The 24,800-nt window shown below is 42.2% G+C and overlaps 1 protein-coding gene across 1 annotated transcript in view; it reads right to left on the reverse strand.

The window, feature by feature from the left end:
• Positions 1–21,994, reverse strand: part of prex2 (phosphatidylinositol-3,4,5-trisphosphate-dependent Rac exchange factor 2) — a 415,983-nt gene extending 393,989 nt beyond the window's left edge. The window contains exon 1 of the mRNA XM_080194118.1: positions 21,697–21,994. Within this exon, the coding sequence (XP_080050244.1) occupies positions 21,697–21,837 (141 nt within the window). The 5' untranslated portion in view covers positions 21,838–21,994. The remainder of the gene's footprint in view (positions 1–21,696) is intronic.
• Positions 21,995–24,800: the final 2,806 nt, after the last annotated feature.

Raw genomic sequence — 24,800 nt, forward strand, 5'->3', positions numbered from 1 at the left:
TACTAAATAGATTGCCTCTGTCTCTTGCAGTGGTTTGCTGGCTAAAAGCTAGAAGCCAGCAGTGGCTTTATCTCTACTTTGAGGTCTGTTGGACATGACAAGATTGGAAAGTCAGAGTTTCAATTCTCCAATCAAAGGACTAAGTTCCAAAATCACACAAGCATTCTTATTTTCTGTGCTAAAGCTGCGGCAGATAAGTTTATAATGAGTTTTTTTTGTATCGGAAAGTGCATTTAGTTGTTAAGGTTTATACAATATCATGGGTGATTTTTTTTCCTGGTTTGTAATTGGTAAAAGCTATTGCTAATTTTCCATGTGTTAACTGTATTCCTAAATAAAAACTTTGTTTGATAAAAATTCCACGGTGGGTTATTTGAATCATGCTTGAGGCGAAATGTCTCATGCTCCCCCTAGCCAAATTCAAAGTGCAACGTTTATGGTCGAGGCTGACTTTATAAAATCCCTCAGAGTTTCTGAATTGGATTATAATAATATGAGCTTGCAACTGTACCAACACACCCCTTGCATCAGTGAGGTTTACTCATCAAACTGCTGCATGTATCAAATGTGAAATAAATATTAAAATATCTAAACCAGTGTAAGAGCCTAGAGAATAACAAAAGAAGCTTCAAAATTCTCTCTCAATCAGACATAAGGCTTTAAATATAGCTTAGCTTGTATTGGAATCTCATTAAAGTACCAATTATTAATGAGCTTCAAAATACCACAAGTTTATAATTTAGACCATTTAAGTCTTCATTCAAGTGTTCTACTTCATGTGACTGACAGTTAAGTGTTAGCAACAGTTCCCATTTTATCCACCAAATTAATCTTTCATGCATCAATATTGTTCCTCAGTAAATCACTTTCTCCTGAGCAGAGCCTAATTCTTCATGGATATTCCTGACACTAACTTTTCTTGGTCTTGGGCTAGTCATTTTCCCACCTCAACTGGTCTACCCTTATGAGGTTGGACTCAGGGAGCAGCCTGGAGTGTTCCTCCTACAAAATCTGTTTCTTTCACCTCAAATGGCGAAGAGCTTCAAACGAGCCAAATTATTACACTATATAAAATCTACCCCTTCCATGGATAAACTAGAAACAATTTCAACACCAACAATTCTGTTTACTGAGTCACTTTATAATTTAACTTTGCACAAGGGAATAGGTTCATAAATCCTGTGAGTACAGCTGTTAATATTTTTTCTTTCATCAAACTATCCAGAACATAAATCATATTATCACTCACGATCAATGACTGAACTGCGCGAGTTTCCCTTAAAATATTAATTTGCTTACATGTTTCATCAGAGGAACATTTGTAATTTAACAATGTGAGCCTGCAACTATGTCAATATACTTCTTGTATCAATGCTGTTCATTCAGCAAAGCGGTGCATAAATCAAATTTAAAATAACAATTTAAATTGTAAACCAGCGAAAGAACCTAGAGAAAAGGAAACAAAAAAATCTTTGTTCAGACAAAAGGCTTTAATGCAACTTGGCTTCTGAAGGAATCTCATTAAAGTGTCAATTATTAATGAGCTCAAATGCCACAGATAAATGAATTGGTCGTGGAAAGCTCCAAAACAGCTAACTTGACACAGACAACACTGTTTGAGCCTGTAGCTCATCCAAACAGGAGGCAGAAACATGGTGCAACCAGATGCTTACATAAATGTGCAAACACCATTGAGACATATATTTTATTTTTAAATATTTAAGCTGAAAATAAACACATTCAAATACCTAACCTACTTGACAGACAAAAATAAGTTTCACGTTCTGTCTGATTATCATTAAAATTCCAACTATTACAGCTTTGTAAACAGTTAGTCATTGCAGTTTATACAAAACATATTTATATGACCTCCCATGACAATTCACACAGCTACAGATAACAAGTATGGTCTTCAAGTTAAGTAGGGTCAGAGGGCAGAGATTACTTAAAACAAGGTCAAATGCAACAATGACAGCCAAGACGCCAGAGATAAGTCAGGAAGCAACTTGGAGGGAGGTGGAGAAACTGATTGGACGAAAAAGAATGGGAGGGCTGAGTACCGTGTTGTTGTGGGAAATTCACCACTTTGGAGTCAGACTTGGAGGTTCAACAAAACAGTTTTATTCAGACAAAGCTTTGGGAGAAGCACTGGTACTCCACAGTACTGGCAGCCACCTTCTCAACTACACAATGGCAGCTGAGCATCTTTTATACTGTTTAGATAATAGACAGTATGGACATTAGCCGTTAGCACATTGTCCGTATCTGCCTACTCAACTTGTGACATTGACAGTTAACACATCATTATAAGCAGACAAGTATGAACGTCAGTTAACACATCATTGTACATAGAGTATATACATTTATGTAGTTGTGCCCTCTATCAATGGCTGATCTTGTCATATACATTTGTGCATTTACGTCCCCATCAATGGCTGATCTCATTATCAAACTCATTGTTCTGGGTCTGCTCTTATCTCAAGTTTTAAAGGTGCCTCAAGGTCTGACCAGTTTCCTGCAGCGATTTAAACACTACAGGTTTAACTCTTTGAATAAACATCTGTGCCCAAAGTCAGTGCCTCAATGTCCGTTCCCAGGGTCCAGTGTGCGTGCCAGGTAACCATTTCGTGTCCTTTACTTCGATTTCACCCCAACAGTGCAACATAATTTAATTTTTTCTTGGTACTTTTATTCCAACCAAAAAACCTAATTCAAATCAAATCCAATTTATGGTTCCCACGTGAGGGACAAACAAGATCCAACATACAAGCTAACAAGATGATGCATTGCACCCCATACCAGGCTTGATCTGACACTTCATCTTAGCCCAAAAGCCAAGATGCCTTTGAAAAATTGCATCAGGTAAAACCTTGGTTTAACCTTATTAACTATCCTGATCCTTTATCTTAGCCTGGGCAAACCACTATCACATGCGTCAGCACACCCCAAGTACAATGGCCAGCCTCATCATATGCTTGATCATGATTTCACCCCTGCCAAGTAAGTAATTTTTAAAATGTAGTTTACAACACTGTATTGCAAAATACATTGAAAAATTCCATGTCAAAGTTAAAATTCATTCTCACTACTCATGGCTCCTCAATGTTGAGATGGTTTATTCTAATCTTTTTAACTACATCAAGAAACATATCCTCAGTTGTTGATCATCATTCTGAAACTTCAATTCACCAACACTACTTAAAAACAACTTACATTCCCAGTTCAGTCGTGCCATAATCTGGGGTCTGGTTAGTTCACTTGGCTAGTGTATGATTTGGAATAAAATCAACAGCAAAGGTTTAATTCCCATTCCAGCCGAGGTAGAGTGTTAGGAATCGCAACCTCATCCTGTTCCGGAGAGTGGAAGGCAATGGTAAACCATCGACTGCCAAAAAGCCCCCAAGGAAATAGTTCAGGGTGAAGCACCAGCAGACAATAAGCCAAAGACCTACCTTTGGGCACAGCACACATAGAGAATGATAGTGTCACAATGCAGTCCTGACCTAAAGGTAATATCTCAACATGCTGTTATATTCTGATTATGTAAGATTGCTGATTGCTATTCCATGCAAGAAATTTACCAACCCAGGGGAAAATATCATTGGCAACCCTATTCCTATCACCAATTGCAATAAAAAGAAGAAAAATCGATTATTTGATGCATTCCACCATAACCTTAGCAAATGTATGAATACCCAGCAAGTTGTGACCCAGTCCACCATACAGAAGGTTTTAGCCACATAGCTATCATTCATCTAATGAACACGATCAAGCCAGCACTGACATCGCTGACTTAGCAATGAGTCTATGCTGATCCAATTAGCACAATTCGCACACTGCAGGACCTCAGAGATGGTGACCTTCTCCAGCTTTGTGATGCCAAGGATACGCCAGAGACAACAAAGCTGGGAACTGTTCAACCTGTTCTCTAGCCTTACATATGTTGTCAAGGTCTCAGTACTGTACAGGAGTGTGCCAAGGATGCAGACTTAGTAGACCTACTGTTTGGTGTTCTCAGCCAGGTTGCTGCTGTTCCACACTTTCTTACTGTGTTTTGACATGATGGCTGTGGTTTTTGCAATGCATGTGCCATCATATGAATATGCGTGTAATAATTTAAAATCAGTAAAGGAATAATTCTATTTGTTCACTTGCTTTCACCATTACCTTAATATGGCCACTGACATCATCTTGTTTTTTCTCTAGATTCCTTCAAGTCTCCCTTAGTCCATTTCTGATTATCTATTCATCCAACTTTTCTTCTTCCTCTTCTGTTTTCACTTTCAATTGTTGCCAGGACAAGGCTACCAGGTCTTAAATTTATAATGTCGATCCCTGGTCATAGTTCTCTCTAACTATAATTTGTAACCCATTTCATTCCTGAACTTCTACTTCTGATTTAATCTGTTCGTCTGTCTTTTTGACAATCCAGTGAATTCTGAGCATCCTCCACCAAATCCACATTTCAACAGCTGATAGTAGAAGCCACGATGCAATGTCTAATTGTCAATATATCATAATGCGATTACAACACTAACTGTAGTGAAAACGGCTTTCATGAAACGTTTGTCTGCTTGTAGCAAAGACAATTGGGACTTTGATGTTGACATAAAATGTGGACAAATCAAAAAGTCAAACATAGCATGGAAGAGGAGTTTCTATTAAGTTTCCATGATAGCTCCCTAGATCATGCAACCAATTAGCAGAAAACCTATTTTACATCTAACATTGTGCAATGAGGTTGGATTGATAGTAATAGGTGCAATGGGAAAAAGTGATATTACAATGAAAAATCTATTTTAAATCTAACATTATGTAATGAGGCAGGGTTGATACTGATAGGTGCGCTGGGGAAAAAAGATCATATTACAACTGAATTCCGTGTTGAGTTTGAAAGCTAAATACTTCAGTCCAAAACAAGCAGCTTAATTTGAATAGTAATTACATAGGGAAGAACTGGCTGAGGTTGATTCTATAAATAGAATAAAAGGTGTGGTGATATAACATCTCAACTCCAGGACATCACTGCAGGAGTTTCAGAGGGCCCTAAGTCCAACTATCTTCAGCTGCTTCATTAATGACCTTCTTTCCATCATAAGGTAAGAAGTAGGGATGCTCGCTGACTATTACACAATGTTCAGCATTATTCATGACTCCTCAGATTCTGGAGCAATCCATGTCCAAATTCAGCAAGAACTAAACAATATCTTGGTTTAGGCAAGTGGCAAGTAAGATTTGTGCCACACAAGTGTCAGGCGATAACCATCTCCAACAAGAGAAAATCTAACCATTGCTCAGTAGCCAACGAGTTGTAGTCTAATACAAAATGGTCAAGCAAAGAAAGGATACTGTTATGGCCTGATGGGAAAAAGGTTTTAACTCCAGGCTGCTCTGTTTGCTTGCAAGTGTCTTTGGTTCAAAGAATAAATATTAAAGATTTGGTAAACAGAATTAGAAAAAGAATAGTGCAAGAAGGAAAACTCAAGCTTTAAGCTTGAAGTCTGACCCTCTCCATGCCTGACCAGCGCAAGTGGTTAGAGACATCCTTACAGGTACATTAAGTAAGTGTAATTAGATGAAATCTATGTTTGTGAACTTGTTACAGTAAATGTATAAGGGAATAGAAGCATTTATTTGTAAGACAGTGTAAGAGAATCAGTCTTACAGCAGTCATAAGTATTTAATTTTTTTTACCTTTTTCCTAATCAAGTCATGGGGCGGGATCTTTTCGGCTTGCCAAGCCAATCAACCAGCGTGACGAGCTGGTAAGATAGAGTAAGAGGCTGAAAATCGTCTTCACACCCAATTTCTTGCTTTTCACAATCCTGCCAGCCCCTGCTAGCGATATGTCTTGCACCCAATTTAAATATTAATGACACACTTAGTACATCAACAAGATTTGGATGCAATCATCCAGGCTCACTTACCTTAGCCCCCTGGTTGCTCACCAGGGCGATCAGTTGGGGGTAAGGGAGATGATGATCCAGGGCTCTGGGTATGCTCGTCCAGGGCAGGGATCAGAGGATAGTGCCTGCAGAATCGCACCCCTAGAACTCAAGCTGGCCTCGCAGGTGAGGCAGCACCTTCCAAACCCGCAATTTCTATCATCTATAAGGCCAAGGGCAGGACAGACATGACAACATCACCAATTGAACATTCCCTTTCAAGTCATTCACAAACCCGACCTGGAAATGTATCACCATTCCTTCACTATTGCTTGGCTAAAATCCTGGAACTCCCACCCGAAAAGCATCATTGGTGTACCTACACCATGTGAACTGCAACAGTTCAAGGGCAATTAGGTATGGGCAATAAGTGCTGGCATAGCCAGTGATGCCCACATCCCATAAATAAATAAAAAACAGTGGAAAACATTTAAAGAAACAACTCAAGTACAACAAAAATATTCTTGGATCCCCTGGTTATGATTTTCCACAATTCCTAGATCTGAAAATGGTACCAGCAGATTACAGGCTAACAAATATAACATTGCTATTCAAGGAGGGAAAGAGAAAACAGGGAACCATAGGCCAATTAGCCTGACATAAGAGTGTGACAAAGTTGGTATCTATTATTAATCAAGCCTTAGAAAGCTAAAGTATGATGAGTCAGACAATGTTAACTGAGGTTTATAAAGGGAAATTGTGTTAAACAAATAGGATTTTGAGGATATAACTGTTGGGCAAATGATTTATATGTAGAATACCAAAACTTATTTGATTAGATGCCATACAAAAAGTGAAAATGCAAGACAAGAGCTCATGGATTTGGGGTGTATTAGCATGATTGAAGAATTGTCTAACAAACAAAAATTAACAGCAAGGATAAACAGGATAATCTCAAGTTGGCAAACTGCAACTATGAATTTGTAATTTGGCCTCAACTATTTAATTATTTAGATGACGAGGTCTAGAGCAACTGTATCTAGCTTTGCTGACAATACAAAGCTAGGTAAGATGCGTGGAGCAGTGATAGGTAACCTAGGTGACTGAGTGAGCCACAAATGTCCCTCCTTGGGTAAAATGTTCTTTCGGAGAGCTGGTGCAGACTTGATAGGCCAAATGGCCTCCTTCTGCACTATACAGACGGGTTGTGTACAATTCTGTTGCTGCTGATGCCCAAGGCACATCTGTCACCAGACCTTCTCACTGTCTGAAACTGTAACCATCCAAGCCTGGCTTTCTACATCCCACTGCTCCACCAATTCTGGGAGGTTTATAAGTGGTTAAATGGTGTATTAAACAGTTTGTATATAGCAATACAATCAACCCCAGTGCAATAGAAGATGGAATTTGAATTGTCAGGAAAACATGCACAAACGAGGTATTATTTTCAGAATTGCTCCAGCTATTTCTCTTACATTCAGTACCAAATAATATGATCATAAAAGAGTCTTCACTTCTTATGAACCAAACTCATACACATGACATCTAGTAACAAAGCATCGCCCAGGTTTTTGGAAATGTGATAATATGTTCACCTAATCTTCAGATAGTGAGAAAATAGGCACTCTTTTTATGGCTATAACTGAGAAATCAGATTTATTAAAAACATAAATTACGAAATCAATCTGCAAAGGAAATTTCATTAAATTATACCAATTAAGTTACAGCTTCACAGTTCACAAAATAAAAGACACCATGATTCACTCTCGATAATATTGAATGAGGACCAGCAACCATAACATACAAAATTTACTGAGTTCGAGTTCACTCCCACAGAACCTTCAAGTATTCACTTTTATATTGATGAAATAAAAACTGCAGAACTGGCAGGAAACTCCTGAATATATTTCTCTGTACGAGCACAGAGCCATCAATCAATCACTCTTTCATTGAGAGACATAGCACGTAGGGAAGCCCTACCATGAGAACTGCATTCAGATTTTGCAGGCATTACCATTGATCAATGAAAAATGACAGCCTGCCTCCACAGACTCTACAGAATGGTTTCCTGGTAATGAGTTTTGTTCTTTTGGTAAGCTACATTCCTGAACAACTGGACTATGTTTGCAACATAAACATCAAAAGTGCCTAAATGCAATACATTTTTTCCCATAAGGAATTCCAAGAACATGGAAAAATATAGCACTCATAATTGACTTTACAGTTCATCTGACCAGTCTGAAATAACACTTGTCCATCACTCACTCTTTTAAATAGCTCTATTCTCCACTGCCTCCATAGACAACGCTTTCTGCTGGTAGTCCATAGTATTGATTTTGCTAGCCATTGAGAACCAATGACTTATCTTCCTTTGATTTCCTCAGGTGATATATTTATTTTACCATTTACTCTGATGTCCAGCCAGCTCTGAAATTCGGTGAGAGTGACTCATGATGGTCTCCTCAATGAGCAAGACTATTCCTGCCACCCTAACAGCCAACCTCTTTTTTATTTTAGCTCCCTCTTTGACTTTGTTATTGATTTCAGCCACTGTGCTACTTGTAGTTTGAGACAGTACTTCAAGAGCTTTTCACCTGGCCTCTTTTTTTTAAAAAAGTGCTGTCCAGTCAGTTCCCTTAGCTCACATTTCATCCTATCAAAACCTGCTCTCTGAATATTTCTGTTACAATGCACATTGCTATCAAAAACCTAACCTTAACTTCACCTTAATTAGGAGCAATCATATTAAACTGTACATTAAATATGAGTTGCTTAACACTTGTTTGTTACTTAATATCAAGTTTGATAATATCACCATCCTGATCAAACCTGGGCTGTATCCAGCAGGAAGATCTCTGACAGCCTCGCGCTACTCCGGGATACGATCACCTACGTGCAGGACAGGCAGGTGGATACTCGCCCTATCAGCCTAGGCCAAGAGAAGGCGTTTGACAGAATATCACACAGCTACATGATGGATGTGCTCTCCAAAATGGGCTTTGGGGAGGGAATCCGCAATTGGATCCAGCTGCTCTACACAGACATCAGTAGCACAGTGTCAGTCAGTGGGTGGGAATCAGATAGTTTTCAAATCAGGTCTGGAGTCAGACAGGGCTGCCCTCTCTCCTCTGTCCTTTTTGTGTGTTGCGGTGAACCCTTTGCCGAGGCCCTCAGAAGCGACCCAGGCATCAAAGGGGTGACAATCCCAGGCAGCGGAGGCATGCAAGTCAAAGCCTCTCTGTACATGGATGACGTGGCTGTCTTCTGCTCGGACCCCTCGTCTGTTCGCAGGCTCCTCCAGGTCTGTGAGCATTTCGAGCTAGCCTCGGGAGCCAAAGTCAACCAGGGTAAGAGCGAGGAAAGGAATGGTTTGATAGAGCAGACATAGCACGGATTCGTTAAGGGGAAGTCGTGTTTAACGAATTTATTGGATTTTTATGAGGATGTGACTAGTGCGGTAGACAGAGGGGAACCGGCGGATGTGGTGTTTCTAGATTTTCAAAAGGCGTTTGATAAGGTGCCTCACAAAAGGTTGCTTCAGAAGATTAGGGTGCATGGAGTTGGGGGTAAGGTGTTAGCATGGATAGAGGATTGGTTGTCCAATAGGAAGCAGAGAGTTGGGCGGTTGGTGACTAGTGGAGTGCCGCAGGGATCGGTGCTGGGGCCTCAGCTATTTATCATTTATATAGATGATCTGGAGGAGGGGGCTGAGTGTAGGGTGACTAAATTCGCTGATGACACAAAGATGAGTGGAAAAGCAAATTTAGCGGAGGGTGTGGAATGTCTGCAGAGAGATCTGGATAGGCTGAGCGAGTGGGCGAGGACCTGGCAGATAGAGTACAATGTTAGCAAGTGTGAGAAATAATAGTAGGAGGGATTACTATTTAAAGGGCGAAAAGCTGCAGCATGCTACGATGCAGAGGGACCTGGTGGTCCTTGTGCATGAGTCACAAAAACCCAGTCTGCAGGTGATCAAGAAGGCGAATGGGATGCTGGCCTTTATAGTGAGGGGGATAGAATATAAAAATAGGGAGGTCTTGCTGCAATTGTACAGGGTACTGGTGAGGCTGCAGCTGAAGTACAGTGTGCAGTTTTGGTCGCTGCACTTGCGCAAGGATATATTGGCCTTGGAGGGAGTGCAGAGGAGGTTCATTAGGCTGATACCAGAGATGAGGGGGTTGGACTATGAAGAGAGACTAAATAGACTGGGTCTGTACTCGTTGGAGTTTAGAAGGATGGGGGGATCTTATAGAGACGTTTAAGATAATGAAAGGGATGGATAGGGTAGAGGTAGATTCTTCCCGCTTAGAAAAGATAGCAGGACTAGAGGGCACAGCCTCAAGATAAAGGGGGTGGCGGGGGGGTGCAGTTTAGATCGGAGTTGCGGAGGAACTTCTTCACTCAGAGGGTGGTGAATCTCTGGAATTCTCTGCCCGTTGAAATGGTGGAGGCTACCTCGCTGAATATATTTAAGTCACGGGTAGATAGGTTTTTGACAGACAAGGGAATTAAGGGTTATGGGGAGAGAGTGGGAAAGTGGAACTGATCCACTTCAGATCAGCCATGATCTTATTGAATGGCGGGGCAGGCTCAAAGGGCTAGATGGCCTACTCCTGCTCCTATTTCTTATGTTCTTACGAGGCCATGTTCTTTGGGAACTGGGCTGACAAATACTTTGTCCCCTTCACCATCAGGGCAGATTACCTGAAGCTGCTGGGGATGTGGTTTGGAGCGGCAGGAGCATGCGCCAAAACCTAGGATGAGCACATCGCGAAAGCCAGGCAGAAACTGGGCTGATGGGAGCTATGCTCCCTCTCCATGACAGGAAAAAACCTGGTGATCCGGTGCGAGGTGCTGTCCGTGTTGTTGTATGTGGCGCAGGTGTGGCCTATCCCCAAATCCTGTGCTGCAGCAGTGACGCAGGCCATCTTCCAGTTTATCTGGAGATCAAAGATGGATCGCGTCCAGAGGGAAGCAATGCACAAATCTCCAGAGAACAGAGGGAAAAACGTTCCCAACGCCACCCTCATACTGATGGCCACCTTTGTGTGCAGCTGCATCAAGCTGTGCCTAGATCCTCGGTACACTAACTGCAAGTACCACTACTTTTTGAGGTTCTACCTGTCCCAAGTGTTGCAGAGGACGGGTCTGGCTACACTGCCACGGAACGCTGAGTAGTTGGACTGTACCACAGCAGCTGTCCTTCGTGGAGAAATTTTTCTGCAAACACACCTTTGACCACATGGCAATTAAGCAGTGGTCAGCACGTAACATCCTTGGAGTCCTGAGAGAAAAGGAGATGGAGGATCCTGTCGGATGGTTCCCTGAGCAGACTGTCAGTGACATCTGGCAGAACGCCTCATCACCAGAACTTACAAGCACCAAGATCTGGCTTGACTGATGGTGAGAAGGGCACTCCCCGTCAGATCCTTCATGCACGCTCGACGTCTCAACATCACCGCACGCTGCCCTCAAAGCGGCTGCGGGGCTGATGAGATGGTCGCACATCTCCTTGAGGAATGTGCCTTTGCAAAGAAGGTCTGGAGTGAGATGCAGTGGTATTTGTCGAGGTTCATCCCGAGCAGCTCGGTGACGCGGGACGCTGTGCTCTACGGGCTGTTTCCGGGGATGCACACCAAGACAAATATCAACTGCTGCTGGAAGGTCATCAACTCAGTGAAGGACGCACTTTGGTCTGCCCGCTACTTGCTGATCTTCCAGTTGAAAGAACTGTCCTCGACCAAGTGTTGCAGACTGGCACATTCCAAGGTCCAGGACTACGTGCTGAAGCTTGGAGCAGCCACTGCAAAGGCACAATGGGGAAAGGCCACACTATAAGGCCTTTTAACAGAGGCAGACCGAGGGCCTGGGAACAGCAGAATACCCTCGACCTACGTAACTGTGTGCCAATCTGAGCAATAATGGCAGACAGTAATTTTTGAGGCATATATATAGTTTAAATGTTATGACAGTAATTTGTATAGAACTGTAAAAAGTTTTAATTCTGCACTGTTTGCAATTCAAAGACAAGTAGATTTGCAATGGTTTATTTCAGATTATGAATAAAGTATATTTTTGGAAAAAACTAGTCACATTAGTTCTATGGCCATTGTTTCACACAAAATCCAGATATTAGAACACTGGAACAGATTATGCCATTCAAGTCCTTGAAGCATGTTCCATCATTCAATCAAGTTACAGCTGAGCCATTCCTTCACTCTGTTTATTCTTTTTGATACAAAAATCAATATCTTTACCTAACAAAGATCCATTAATCAATCCAGACTTGAAAATTTCAATTGACTTTGCATTTTGTGGGAGTGTGTTCCAGGTTTCCTTTACTACTTATATGACAGGATACTTCATGATTTCATTCCCATTGGTTATATTGTCTTATCCTGGAATCCCTCACCAGGTGCAACATTCATCTGTATCTTCCCTAGTGAAACAGAATTATTTTCCCCTTAACCATCTGAATTCAAGGAAATGCAAACCAAATGTTTGCAATTATCGCCATATTTTAACATGGGATAATTTTGGCATTGTATTCCTTCCAAGGTCACTAAATTTTTCCCTCAGACTCCTGTTCCAGATTGGGCCAAAATGAAAGTAGGCATGGGAAAAAATTGCCAAAACATCATGCAGCCAGAAGTTTCAACTCTGTTTCTGCTGGCAACAGCTTTCAGTCAGCCAGGGACACGGCAGGCTTCAGAACCAATTTGTGCTGATTGAACAGGTTAATTAAACTACTTAAGGATGAATACAAGTCTGACATTCAGGTATTTTGAAGTTCTCAGGTTTGAGCCACATTGAGAGCAAATGTTCACCAAGTATCTGCCTGCCTAGCTCAGTTGGTAAAGCACGTGACCCTTAATCTCAGGGTCATGGGTTCAAGTCACATGTTGGGTGAAACTGTTTTACTAAATGTGTGGAATTCACTACCACAGAATGTTGTTGAGGCCATAATGTCTAATTTCAAAAAAATATTAGCTATAGATCTTGGTAGTAAACGGATCAAGGGATATGGGGGAGGGGGAGGGAATCAGGATATTAAATTTGATGGTCAATCATGATCAAATGAATGTGGAGCAGGCTCAAAGGGCTAAAAGGAACTACTCCTAAATTTCTATGTTTCTAGGTCAGAAAAGTCAGGAAAAAAAAAATTATGAAAGTGAATTGGATGGTGAGCTATTGCTGGCTCCCTTAGAGCAGTAGATCATAAGGAAAGGGCAATTGATGGTGACAGGAAGGGGAATAGTGATAGAACATAACAGCACAGTACAGGCCCTTTGGCCCTCAATGTTGCGCCGACCAGTGGAACCAATCTAATGACCCTCTAATCTAACCTATTCCAATGTTATCCATATGCCTATCCACTGACCATTTGAATGCCCTTAAAGTTGGCAAGTCCACAACTGTTGCAGGCAGGGCATTCCACGACCTTACTACACTCTGAGTAAAGAACCTACCTCTGACATCCATCCTATAATTACCACCCCTTAATTTAGAGCTCTGTCCCCATGTGTTAGCCATCACCATCCGAGGTAAGAGGCTCTCACTGTCCACCCTATCCAATCCTTTGATCATCTTGTATGCCTCAATCAGGTCACCTCGTAACCTTCTTCTCTCCAATGAAAGTAACCTCAAGTCCCTCAGCCTTTCCTCATAAGACCTTCCCACCATACCAGGCAACATCCTGGTAAACCTTCTCTGCACCCTTTCCAATGCCTCCACATCTTTCTTATAAGAACATAAGAAATAGGAGCAGGAGTGGGCCATCTAGCCCTTCAAGCCTGCCCCCGCCATTCAATAAGATCATGGCTGATCTGTCGTGTTGTGGCAACCAGAACTGTACACAATACTCCAAGTGCGGCCGCACCAGAGTTTTGTACAGTGTAACATGACCTCACGGCTCCGACATTCAATCCCTCTACCAATAAAAGCTCACACACCGTACGCCTTCTTAACAACCTTATCAACCTGGGTGCCAACTTTCAGGGAGCTATGCACATGTACCCCGAGATCTCTCTGCTCGTCAACACTACTAAGAGTCCTTCCATTAGCCCTATATTCTGTACTCCTGTTACTCTTACCAAAGTGAATCACCTCACACTTTTCCGTATTGAACTCCATCTGCCACCTCTCGGCCCAGCTCTGCAGCTTATCTATGTCCCTCTGCAAACTGTAACATCCATCCTCACTGTCTACAACTCCTCCAACTTTGGTGTCGTCAGCAAATTTACTAATCCACCCTTCTACACCCTCATCTAGATCATTTATAAAAATGACCAACAGCAATGGCCCCAAAACAGATCCTTGAGGTACACCACTTGTAACTGCACTCCAGGTTGAATATTTCCCATCAACCAGCACCCTCTGTCTTCTATCAGCTAGCCAATTCCTGATCCAAACTGCTAAATCACCCTCAATCCCATGCATCTGCATTTTCTGCAATGGCCTACCATGGAGAACCTTATCAAATGCTTTACTGAAATCCATATTCACCACGTCAACTGCCTTACCCTTATCTACCTCTTTGGTCACCTTTTCAAAAAGCTCAATAAGGTTTGTGAGGCATGACCTACCCTTCACAAAACCGTGTTGACTATCCCTAATCAATTTATTTCCCTCTAGATGATTATAAATTCTATCTCTTATAAAACTTTCCAAAACTTTGCCCACAACAGAAGTAAGGCTCACTGGTCTATAATTCCCAGGATGGTCTCTACTCCCCTTCTTGAAAAAGGGGACAACATTTGCTATCCTCCAGTCTTCTGGCACTATACCTGAAGCCAATGACGACATGAAGATCAAAGTCAAAGGCTCTGCAATCTCCTCCCTAGCCTCCCAGAGAATCCTAGGGTAAATCCCATCTGGCCCAGGGGACTTATCTATTTTCACACTCTTAAGAATTGCCAACACCTCCTCCTTATGTACCTCAATCCCATCTAGTCTACTATCTGGTATCGCAGTATTCTCCTCGACTACACTGACTTTTTCCTGTGTGAATACTGACGAAAAATACTCATTCAGTGCCTCTCCTATCTCTTCAGGCTCTATGCACAACTTCCCACTGCTGTCTCTGACTGGCCCTAATCAATCTTTTATTCTTGACATACCTGTAGAAAGCTTTAGGATTTTCCTTGATCCTATCCGCCAAAGTCTTCTCATGTCCTCTTCTAGCTCTTCTTAACTCGCTCTTTAGCTCCTTCCTGGCTAATTTATAACTCTCCAGTGCCCTAACTGAGCCTTCACGTCTCATCTTTACATAAGCCTCCTTCTTCCTCTTCACCAGAGATTCAACTTCCTGAGTACACCACGGTTTCCTCGCTCGACCACTTCCTCCCTGCCTGACAGGTACATATTTATCAAGGACTCGCAGTAGCTGCTCCTTGAATAAGCTCCACATTTCAGATGTTCCCAGCCCCCGCAATTTCCTACTCCACCCTATGTATCCTGAATCTCACCTAATAGCCTCATAATTACCTTTCCCCCAGCTATAACTTCTGCCCTTCGGTATATGCCTATCCCTTTCCATCACTAAGGTAAACGTAACCGAATTGTGGTCACTATCACCAAAGTGCTCACCTACCTTCAAGTCTAATACCTGGTCTGGTTCATTACCCAGTACCAAGTCCAATGTAGCCTCACCTCTTGTTGGCCTATCTACATACTGTGTCACGAAACCTTCCTGCACACATTGGACAAAAACTGACCCCTCTAACGTGCTTGAACTATAGCTTTTCCAATCAATATTTGTAAAGTTAAAGTCCCCCATAACAACTACCCTGTTACTTTCGCACCTATCCAGGATCATCTTTGCAATCCTTTCCTCTACATCTCTGGAACTTTTTGGAGGCCTATAAAAAAACTCCCAACAGTGTGATCTCTCCTTTCCTGTTTCTAATCTCAGCCCATACTACTTCAATAGACAGGTCCACATCAAACGTCCTTTCTGCCACCGTAATACTGTCCTTGACTAACAATGCCATGCCTCCCCCTCTTCTACCACCTTCTCTGCTCTGACTGAAACATCTGAACCCCGGAACCTGCAACAACCATTCCTGTCCCTGCTCTATCCATGTCTCTGTAATGGCCACAACATCAAAATCCCAGGCACCAATCCAGGCTGCAAGTTTGTCCACCTTATTGCGCATGCTTCTTGCATTAAAGTATACACACTTCAAACCACCCTCCCACCTGCCAATACACTGCTGTGACCTAGAAACCTTATCCATGACCTCCCTATTCTCATCCTCCTGTACGTTGGAGCTCCAGTTCAGGTTCCCATCCCCTCTCTGAATCAGTTTAAACCCCCCTGAATAGCATTGGCAAATTTTCCCCCCCCAAGATATTGTTCCTTGGGAGCACATCAGAGAGGGAGAGACTGGTGAGAGGAGAGCTTGAGAGTAAGTTACTGTGTTTCTTTTTTAAACTAACGTCTCTAGCTTTTTTTTAATTTTAAACCGGATACAGGAAGTGGTCATAGGGAGGCCTGGGAAGTAGTTTTTTTTCCCCCTCTGGACCCCCATAAATTGGAAAGGTGAAGAAACCCAATGCTCATCCTATCCTACCCCCATCCCATCCTATCCCATCCTACCCCCTCCTCTAGCCTAAAAAAAGTGACTTGGAGTGAGAGCAGGTCAGTTTAAGTTTATTTTTGTTTCTTGGTAAGGGAAGTAATAGGGATGGCAGTGCAGGCAGTGCAATGTTCCTCCTGTGGGATGTTTGAGGTGAGGGACACTGGTAGTGTCCCAGCTGATTACACCTGCAGGAGGTGCATCCATTTGCAGCGCCTTGAGGACCGTGTTAAGGACCTGGAGCTGGAACTGGAGAAACTAAGAATTATTCGGGAAGCAGAGGCAGCTATCGACAAAAGTTACAGGGAGATAGTTACTCCTAAAAGTGATGCATGGGTGACTGCTAGAAGGGGTAAGAAGCAGTCAGAGCAGCGATCCCCTGAGGCTGTTCCTCTCCAAAATAAGTACTCTGTTTTGGATGTTGTTGGGGAGGAAGACTCAACCGAGGTAAGCCATGGAGTACAGGTCTCAGGAGTAGAGCCTGTCCTTGATGCTCAGGTGGGAAGGGGGAAGAAATGAACAGGATTAGTGATTGGGGATTCCATAGTTAAGGGGATAGATAGGAGAGTCTGTGGGAACGAGCAAGACTCGCGGCTGGTATGTTGCCTCCCAGGTGCCAGGGTCCATGATATCTCTGATTGAGTGTTTGAGATCTTGCAACTCGGCCAATATTGTCTACCTGATACGTTGCAAGAAAGGATGTCCCAAAGCATGGTACATTGGGGAGACCATGCAGACGCTACGACAACGGATGAATGAACATCGCTCGACAATCACCAGGCAAGACTGTTCCCTTCCTGTTGGCGAACACTTCAGTGGTCACAGGCATTCAGCCTCTGACCTTCGGGTAAGCGTTCTCCAAGGCGGCCTTCACGACACACAACAGCGCAGAGTCACTGAGCAGAGACTGATAGCCAAGTTCCACACACATGATGACGGTCTGAACAGGGATCTTGGGTTCATGTCGCACTATCTGTAACCCCCATGACTTGCCTGGGTTTGCAAAACCTCACTCACTGTGCTGTCTGGAGACAATACACATCTCTTTAACCTGTGATCAGTGCTCCTTCCACACACATTGTCAGCCACTTTAGGACTTGAACAGCAGGTTAGGTGTAAAGATTCGCATTCTAATCAGTAATCTCTAAACTGTCTGTGCTTTATATGCTCTGTCCGAGGCCAGAACTCTCCATTCACCTGACGAAGAGGGAAACCTCGAAAGCTTGTGAGTTTACTATCAAATAAATCAGTTGGACTAAAACCTGGTGTTGTCAGACTTTTTACTGTGTTTACCCCAGTCCAACGCCGGCACATCTGCATCATGAGTACAGATACTAGGCAGACATCACTTGTTTAATCCAAACAGTGACATTCTGTATACTACTTTGTGTCCCCTGTAACCAACAACCTGTGCACGTCTCAAGGTTTCATCCAATTCTATGTGCTTTCATTTTTCTTGTTAATACCTCATACAGAACCTTTACAAATACCTTCAGGAAGTCCATATGGACAATAATAGACACCCATTCATGCTTGAAACAAGCCCACAAGTTCAATTAATGATTAACCAGGCCTGGTGCAACTGTCACAAATCGATGCTGACTCTCTTATCACCTGTCACTTTTTCAAGTGCTCCATCTCTTGAGAAATTTCAGTGTTTTCCCACCTTCCTAAATACCCTCGAGAAGGTTTTTGTGAGACAACCTCTTGAACCGCTACAGTCTTATGGGACACCCAGTTAGAAAAAGGGGAATTTCAATCCAGTGACAGTGAAGGAAAGAAAATATTCATAGAATCATAGAACCCTACAGTGCAGAAACAGGCCCTTCAGCTCATCGGGTCTGCACCAACCACAATTCCACCCAGGCCCTATCCCCACACATTTACCCACTAATCCCAATTTCCCACTAATCGCACTAATCCCACTAAGCGGCAAATTGTGCGGAGGGTGTGGAGAGTCTGCAGAAGGATCTAGATAGGCTGGGCGAATGGGCCAGGAAATGGCAAATGGAATTTAATGTTGGCAAGTGTGAGGTGGTCCACTTTGGTAGGAATAATGGTAGGAAGGATTATTACTTACGTGGCGAAAAACTGCAGCAGGCGACGGTGCAGAGGGACCTCGGGGTCCTTGTGCATGAGTCGCAAAAACCCAGCTTGCAGGTGCAGCAGGTGGTCAGGAAGGCGAATGGGATGCTGGCCTTCATAGCGAGGGGGATTGAATATAAAAGCAGGGAGGTCTTGCTGCAGCTGTATAGGGCATTGGTGAGGCCGCAGCTGGAGTACTGTGTGCAGTTTTGGGCGCCGCACCTGCGCAAAGATATTTTGGCCTTGGAGGGAGTGCAGAGGAGGTTTACTAGGCTGATACCAGAGTTGAGGGGGTTGAGCTATGAGGAGAGGCTGAATAAACTAGGCTTGTACTCATTAGAGTTTAGAAGAATGAGGGGAGATCTCATTGAGACGTATAAGATGATGAATGGGATGGATAGGATAGAGGTGGAGAGACTCTTCCCGCTCAAAAAAGACAGTAGGACTAGGGGGCACAGCCTCAAGATAAAGGGGGTGCGGTTTAGAACAGAGTTGAGGAGGAACTTGTTCACTCAAAGGGTGGTGAATCTCTGGAATTCTCTGCCCGTTGAAGTGGTGGAGGCTGCCTCACTAAATATTTTTAAGACGCGGGTTGATGGGTTTTTGATAAGAGAGGGGATTAAGGGTTATGGGGAGAGGGCGGGAAAGTGGAACTGAGCCACGACAGATCAGCCATGATCTTATTGAATGGCGGGGCAGGCTCGAAGGGCTAGATGGCCTACTCCTGCTCCTATTTCTTATGTTCTTATGTAATCCCTCTAACCTACACATCCCAGGACACTAAGGGGCAATTTTAGCACAGCCAATCAACCTAACCCACACATCTTTGGACTGTGGGAGGAAACCGGAGCGCCTGGAGGAAACCCACAGACATGAGGGGAATGTGCAAACTCCACACAGTATATTGTTCCAAATCAGGATGGTGTGTGCTTTGGAGGGGGAAGCTTGCAGTTGTGTGGTGTTCCCATGCATCTGCTGCACATGTTCTTCGAGGACATAGATTTGGAAGGTGCTGTCAAAGAAAGTTTGGTGAGTTTTGGTGGTGGATTTTGCAGAGAGGACACACAGCTGCAACTCTGCACTTCCTTTACTGCTGGTACAAACATAAAACTTACTCATTATATGTTCATATATACTTTCAGAGGTCAATTCCATGGTTACCCAGAAGTCAGAATCCTGCAAACTTTTCCTAACTATTCTGTGAAGTGAGTTAGAAACATCCCCAAGTCCAATTTAAGTCCAGGGTGTCAGATGGTTCCAGGTGCAGAGTACTTGCACATCAGAAGTTTGAACTTCCCGGACAATTCCTATGTGGTCCTTATATGGCAGCAGGGCGATAAACAAATTCCCCTCCCCATTAAGTAAGAAAGCATATTGAGAAGCAAAGATGTAAACATGCATGAAATATTTCTCTGCCACCTCAACTTAAAAGCTGGTGACGCAAAGCTTAGGTACTATGGTGCCCTCACTTGTCAGTGGGTCTAATTACAGTGAGAATTTTACATGGCTTTTTTCTGTTATAATCTTGGTCACGGTAAGTTGTCATGGAAAAAATCAACAGGAATTAAGTACCATGGTAACTTTTTAAAATGTTATATCTGACATTTCTAAAACAAAACCTAGTTACCTAGCCAATGTTGCTTAAGTACTCAGTCATAAATAAATCAAATCCTATTTCCAATTGTAAAAGCGAAATGCTGCATATGCTGGAAATCGAAAATTAAAAACATAAAATACTTGAAATACCTAGGCCTTACATCATTTAGTGAGAGAATAAACCAATTTGCCTAAGGTCATAAATCCGAAACATCTGTTCTTCCGCCTGAGAAGGTACTGACCCGCCGAACATTTCCAACATTTTCTGTTTTTACTCCTGTTTCTGATTGAATTGATATGGATCTAACATCATGTTTAGTTGTCCCACACCATGTGCAAGTACCTGCCTTCATACTACCCACCCACATCAGTTTTCAAGTCTTAATTTTGTGAATAGGCTAGTTTAACACTGCAATTTTAACGACGTACATGGAACGTCTAAATTACATCTTCCTTTTCATTGAACATTTTGGTTGGGAATCGGTTCTTCCCCCACTTTACACATGGGTTTCGAAACTGCTGTGCAATTCAACTGAACATGTTATCTTTGAAATGTACAAAGCAGTTAAAAGCTTCCAAAATAATCGCTCCTTTGTTTTGTTGCATTTTTCCTTCAGGATGCCAACCATTTCACAGCCTATTGTCTGGTCTCCTTCCAGATCCCACGGGATCCCCTTAACTCAGGAAATAAAGTTTATATAAATAGACACCAAATTCTCGGGACTCGCGTCATTTCCTCTCTAATCACAGCAAAGCCAAATCCCCTTTTCCCAGCACTTCCCGCAGGGCTGCTCATTGTACTGCGCAAAGTTTCTCACCATCTGCACAGTTTCGATTGATTAAAAACACAATTAATATTTTCGCTTTTTCTTAAAAGACACCTGTACTGTGTTTATCCTGTAGATTATATTGTCATAATGTAGAACTGCAAGTTACTATTGTTAATTATAAAGTATATTCGGACTTTCAATCACATGGGAGAAAGCTGCACTCCTCACCAGCCATGCACAGCAATCAGAAATGCAATTGTAGAAGCATTGAAACGGTCACAAAACCTAGTTTAACACACAGTAAGAAAATCTAGACGAGACCGAGCACTTAATTTAACTGACACTCAAAAAAAGTTTGTACCACGATCTGTCCTAAATATAAGTTATCATTTACAAGTATTGCTGTACGATGATCAACGTGTTTGGACTTATAACTACTCCAGAACTTCTGCTGCAATACTTGAAATGTGTGGAAGGTCTTCAGAAACGATCGGAAGGTGGATATATTTCATTAATGCAAAATTAAACACGTGATAGAATTTACTCCTCCGACAATTTCGCCAACTGATATTAAATGACCTGATTATCGTGTTCCAACTAGATGCATTAGCATCACATTCTAACAAACTATCACTTAGATCAAATTTCACGCAGAGAGTCATTGAAGATCTTTATGCTACTCCTAACTTGACAAAAATACACACCAATACCTGAAACAAGTCCATGAAACGTGTTCAACTTAAGAGGGGGTTTAAAAAGTAAATCTCTAAGTATACTTACGGAGACTAGAAACTCCAGTGTATCTACATAATCCCTCTCCGTCTTCAGGATTTCAGACAAAACACAAACTCGAAGACGAAGCTGCTTCTCCAAATCCTTACCGCTAATTTCTCCTTTACTCTCCGACTTCTCTTCGGTCATTTTACCTAACCAATACTTTATTAAATGTATTCTTATCAGCAGCTCGCACCGAAGTACCACCACGTCGTTTCCCTTCTAAGAAGTGTTTTTCTCGTCACTTGAGAAGGATCAATCCGTCAATTTGAGGGACAGTAAACATTGTTGTCCTCAGCAACTTTCAGTTTGATGTTTAAGAGGAGGAATGGCGGTAGAGTTGTTTCCGTAAGCTGGGCGACTGGAATAAATCAAGGAAACAGGCGAATCGGGAGTGCACAGGAATCGGGTCGGCTCTCACTGCTCAAAGGGAAGCCACATGGATGAAACTGTGGGAAAGGCACTGCTAAATTTATACATTCATCAAACTCTTCCAATCTGATCCTGGTGGAATCAGGAAAGAGGAAAAGGAAAACAATTTTGGAAACCGTAACATGCGATACATATTCCGAATACAGTTCTATTTCATGACATATTTGGAATGTGGACAATGTTTTTATAAAATTTATTCCCGGTCCTGGTTCTCAGAGACATGTCAAAGATATCCAGGAATCCTTCGTGTTACTAAATTTATGGTTTACTTTTCGCCCGAAAAGTTTAGATTTTTGAGGTTAATGGGATCAGCATATATTAAAACTCTGAAGGAAAGATAATCTGAATCAGAAAAAAATTTTAAAGTCGACTATATTTATTGTAAAAATCGCATTTATGTATCACGCTTTGATAGGATTTCCAGTAGTAGAAAGGTCGGTAACTAAAAGGCAACTGAAAAAGAATCAAGAAGTGAGGGAGGCAACTTTTGCGACAATCTGTAATGAACTGTCTGAAAGGGTGGTGGAATCAGATTCAAGGCTACGTTTCTAAAATGAATTGGATAACTTGAAGGAGGAAAGATCAGGGAAATGAGACTAATTGGATAGCTCTATTGAAAAGCACGTGAAGGACCAAATGCTATCCTCCTGCGTTGTACCATTCCATCCATTCCCATATATTTTGTGCTTATTTCAACACTTTAACTTTAACTTAATTAAAATTCTTAGTTTTCAAATACTACTCCATCAGTTGGGACACTTGGGTACGCTTTGGTAGAAAAAAACGAAAAGTCAACTGTTTTATCTCTTTGCTGAAGAAAATAGAGTTTTGGCTAAGCCAACAAATAAAATCTAACCAATTTGTACCACAGTAGTATTCCAGTTTGTTCATCCATAGTTAAGTAACATACGTGACCATAATTTTCCAAATCTTCCAACCATAGTAACAGTGGGTGACCTCACTGGTGTGCTAGTTAAGCCAAAAAATTATCCAGCTGTTTCCTTCGCTTTCAGTCTCTTGCTCTTCTTTCCCATTGATATAAGCAAAGAGGTGTTGAATTTGCACAGAGAGAAAGGCATGCAGACTGAGATTATGCCTGAATAAGATGTAGATTGAGTGAATAGTTGGAAATTTGGTGAAAAGGGGCTGAGAAATGCTCCTTTTTCTACTTTTCAGCCTCCAGGTAAGATTCCTTCCATGTCTCTGAGCTAGATGATTACAACTTTCTATTCCTTTATCTATTACTTTAAATTATTAATTAATTGACTAAGTAAATAAAGTTGGACAAAAATGGCAGGGCAGGTGATGTGCTGTGACTGCAGCATATGAGAATCTGTGGAATGCACTGCAATCCCAGATAACAACATTTGCCAAACGTGTCTGCATCTTTGACAATTTTGGTTCTGAATTGCTGGGTTGGAATCTGAGTTACAAACATTGTGAGGTATCAGGAAGTGAGAAGAGTTACCTGGACACTTAGTTCTGGGATGCAGTCACTGTCCTCATATTCGGTAGAACTTTACAGTTTGCTCAATGGTGAGAAAGGGATAACTGTGAGTCAGGTAGGTAGGGGAAAATAGCATGTATTGAAAATGTTTTCACTCCTGACTTACAGCAAATACTTTGTACTTATTGGACAATGTAGATGTGAAGGGCTGCAAGGTGGATGCATGGACTGAATGGTAAAGGATGCCATTCAAGTTGGAAGAACAAAAAGGAATATAGTAGTGAAGGGAAACAGTATAGTCGGAAAATGACCCTGTTCTCTGCAGTTGAGAGTGAGATTCCAGACAGGCGTGTTGCCTGTCTGTGCCAGGGTCAAAAACATTGGCTCTGGAGATAAACTTGCAATGGGAGGAGGAGGATCCAGTGATCTTGGTTCATATAACATGGGTAAAACTAAGGAGCAGATGCTGCCTATTTTGAGGAACTAGAGGCTAAATTAAGCAAAACCACAAAACTATTCATCTCTGGGTTATTACCTCAGGCATTGGCACCGAGTAACTAATTTGAGAGTCAAGTGCATGGCTTAAATATTGGGGTGGGAGAAATGGGTTTCGATTCCTGGGCGCTGAAGAAAGTAAGAACTGTACCTTTGGAACAGTCTTCACTTCGGCTGTGCTGGGACAAGTGTTCTGGCAAATTGTATAATTAGGGCAGTAGAGAGGGAAATATACTTTAAACAGTGGGGGTGAGAAAAGATATGGTAAACTAAAGAAAGAGAAGAGGGTAGGATAGCAATAAGGGATCATGATCAAAGTGTGTCAGAAAGGATCAGAACAGACAAACATAAGTGTACGGAGTATGCCAGAGACTGTGAAAATAAATAGTCAGAATTAAAGACACCCTATCTGAATGCACGCAACATTCACAACAAGCCAGATGAATTGACAGCACAAATAGAAATAAACAGATATGGGGCAGAATTTTCCCATCCTGCCCATCATGGGAATTGTAGCAGTGAGACCATTGGCCTCATGTTGCCCTTGGTTGGGATTTTCTGGACTTGAGACAAGTGTGGCCAGAAGATGCCATCCATGATCTAATTACCATCACAGAGATGTGGCTGCAGGGTGGCCAATGCTGGGAATAAAAAGTTCAAGGCTATTCAGCAATTAAGAAGGATGGGTAGAAAGGAAAAGGAGATGGAGGTCATATTTTTAATATCGGATAGGATC

Source organism: Carcharhinus amblyrhynchos, chromosome 8 (assembly GCF_965287045.1).
Source record: "Carcharhinus amblyrhynchos chromosome 8, sCarAmb.v2.hapA, whole genome shotgun sequence".
Classification (NCBI taxonomy): domain Eukaryota; kingdom Metazoa; phylum Chordata; class Chondrichthyes; order Carcharhiniformes; family Carcharhinidae; genus Carcharhinus; species Carcharhinus amblyrhynchos.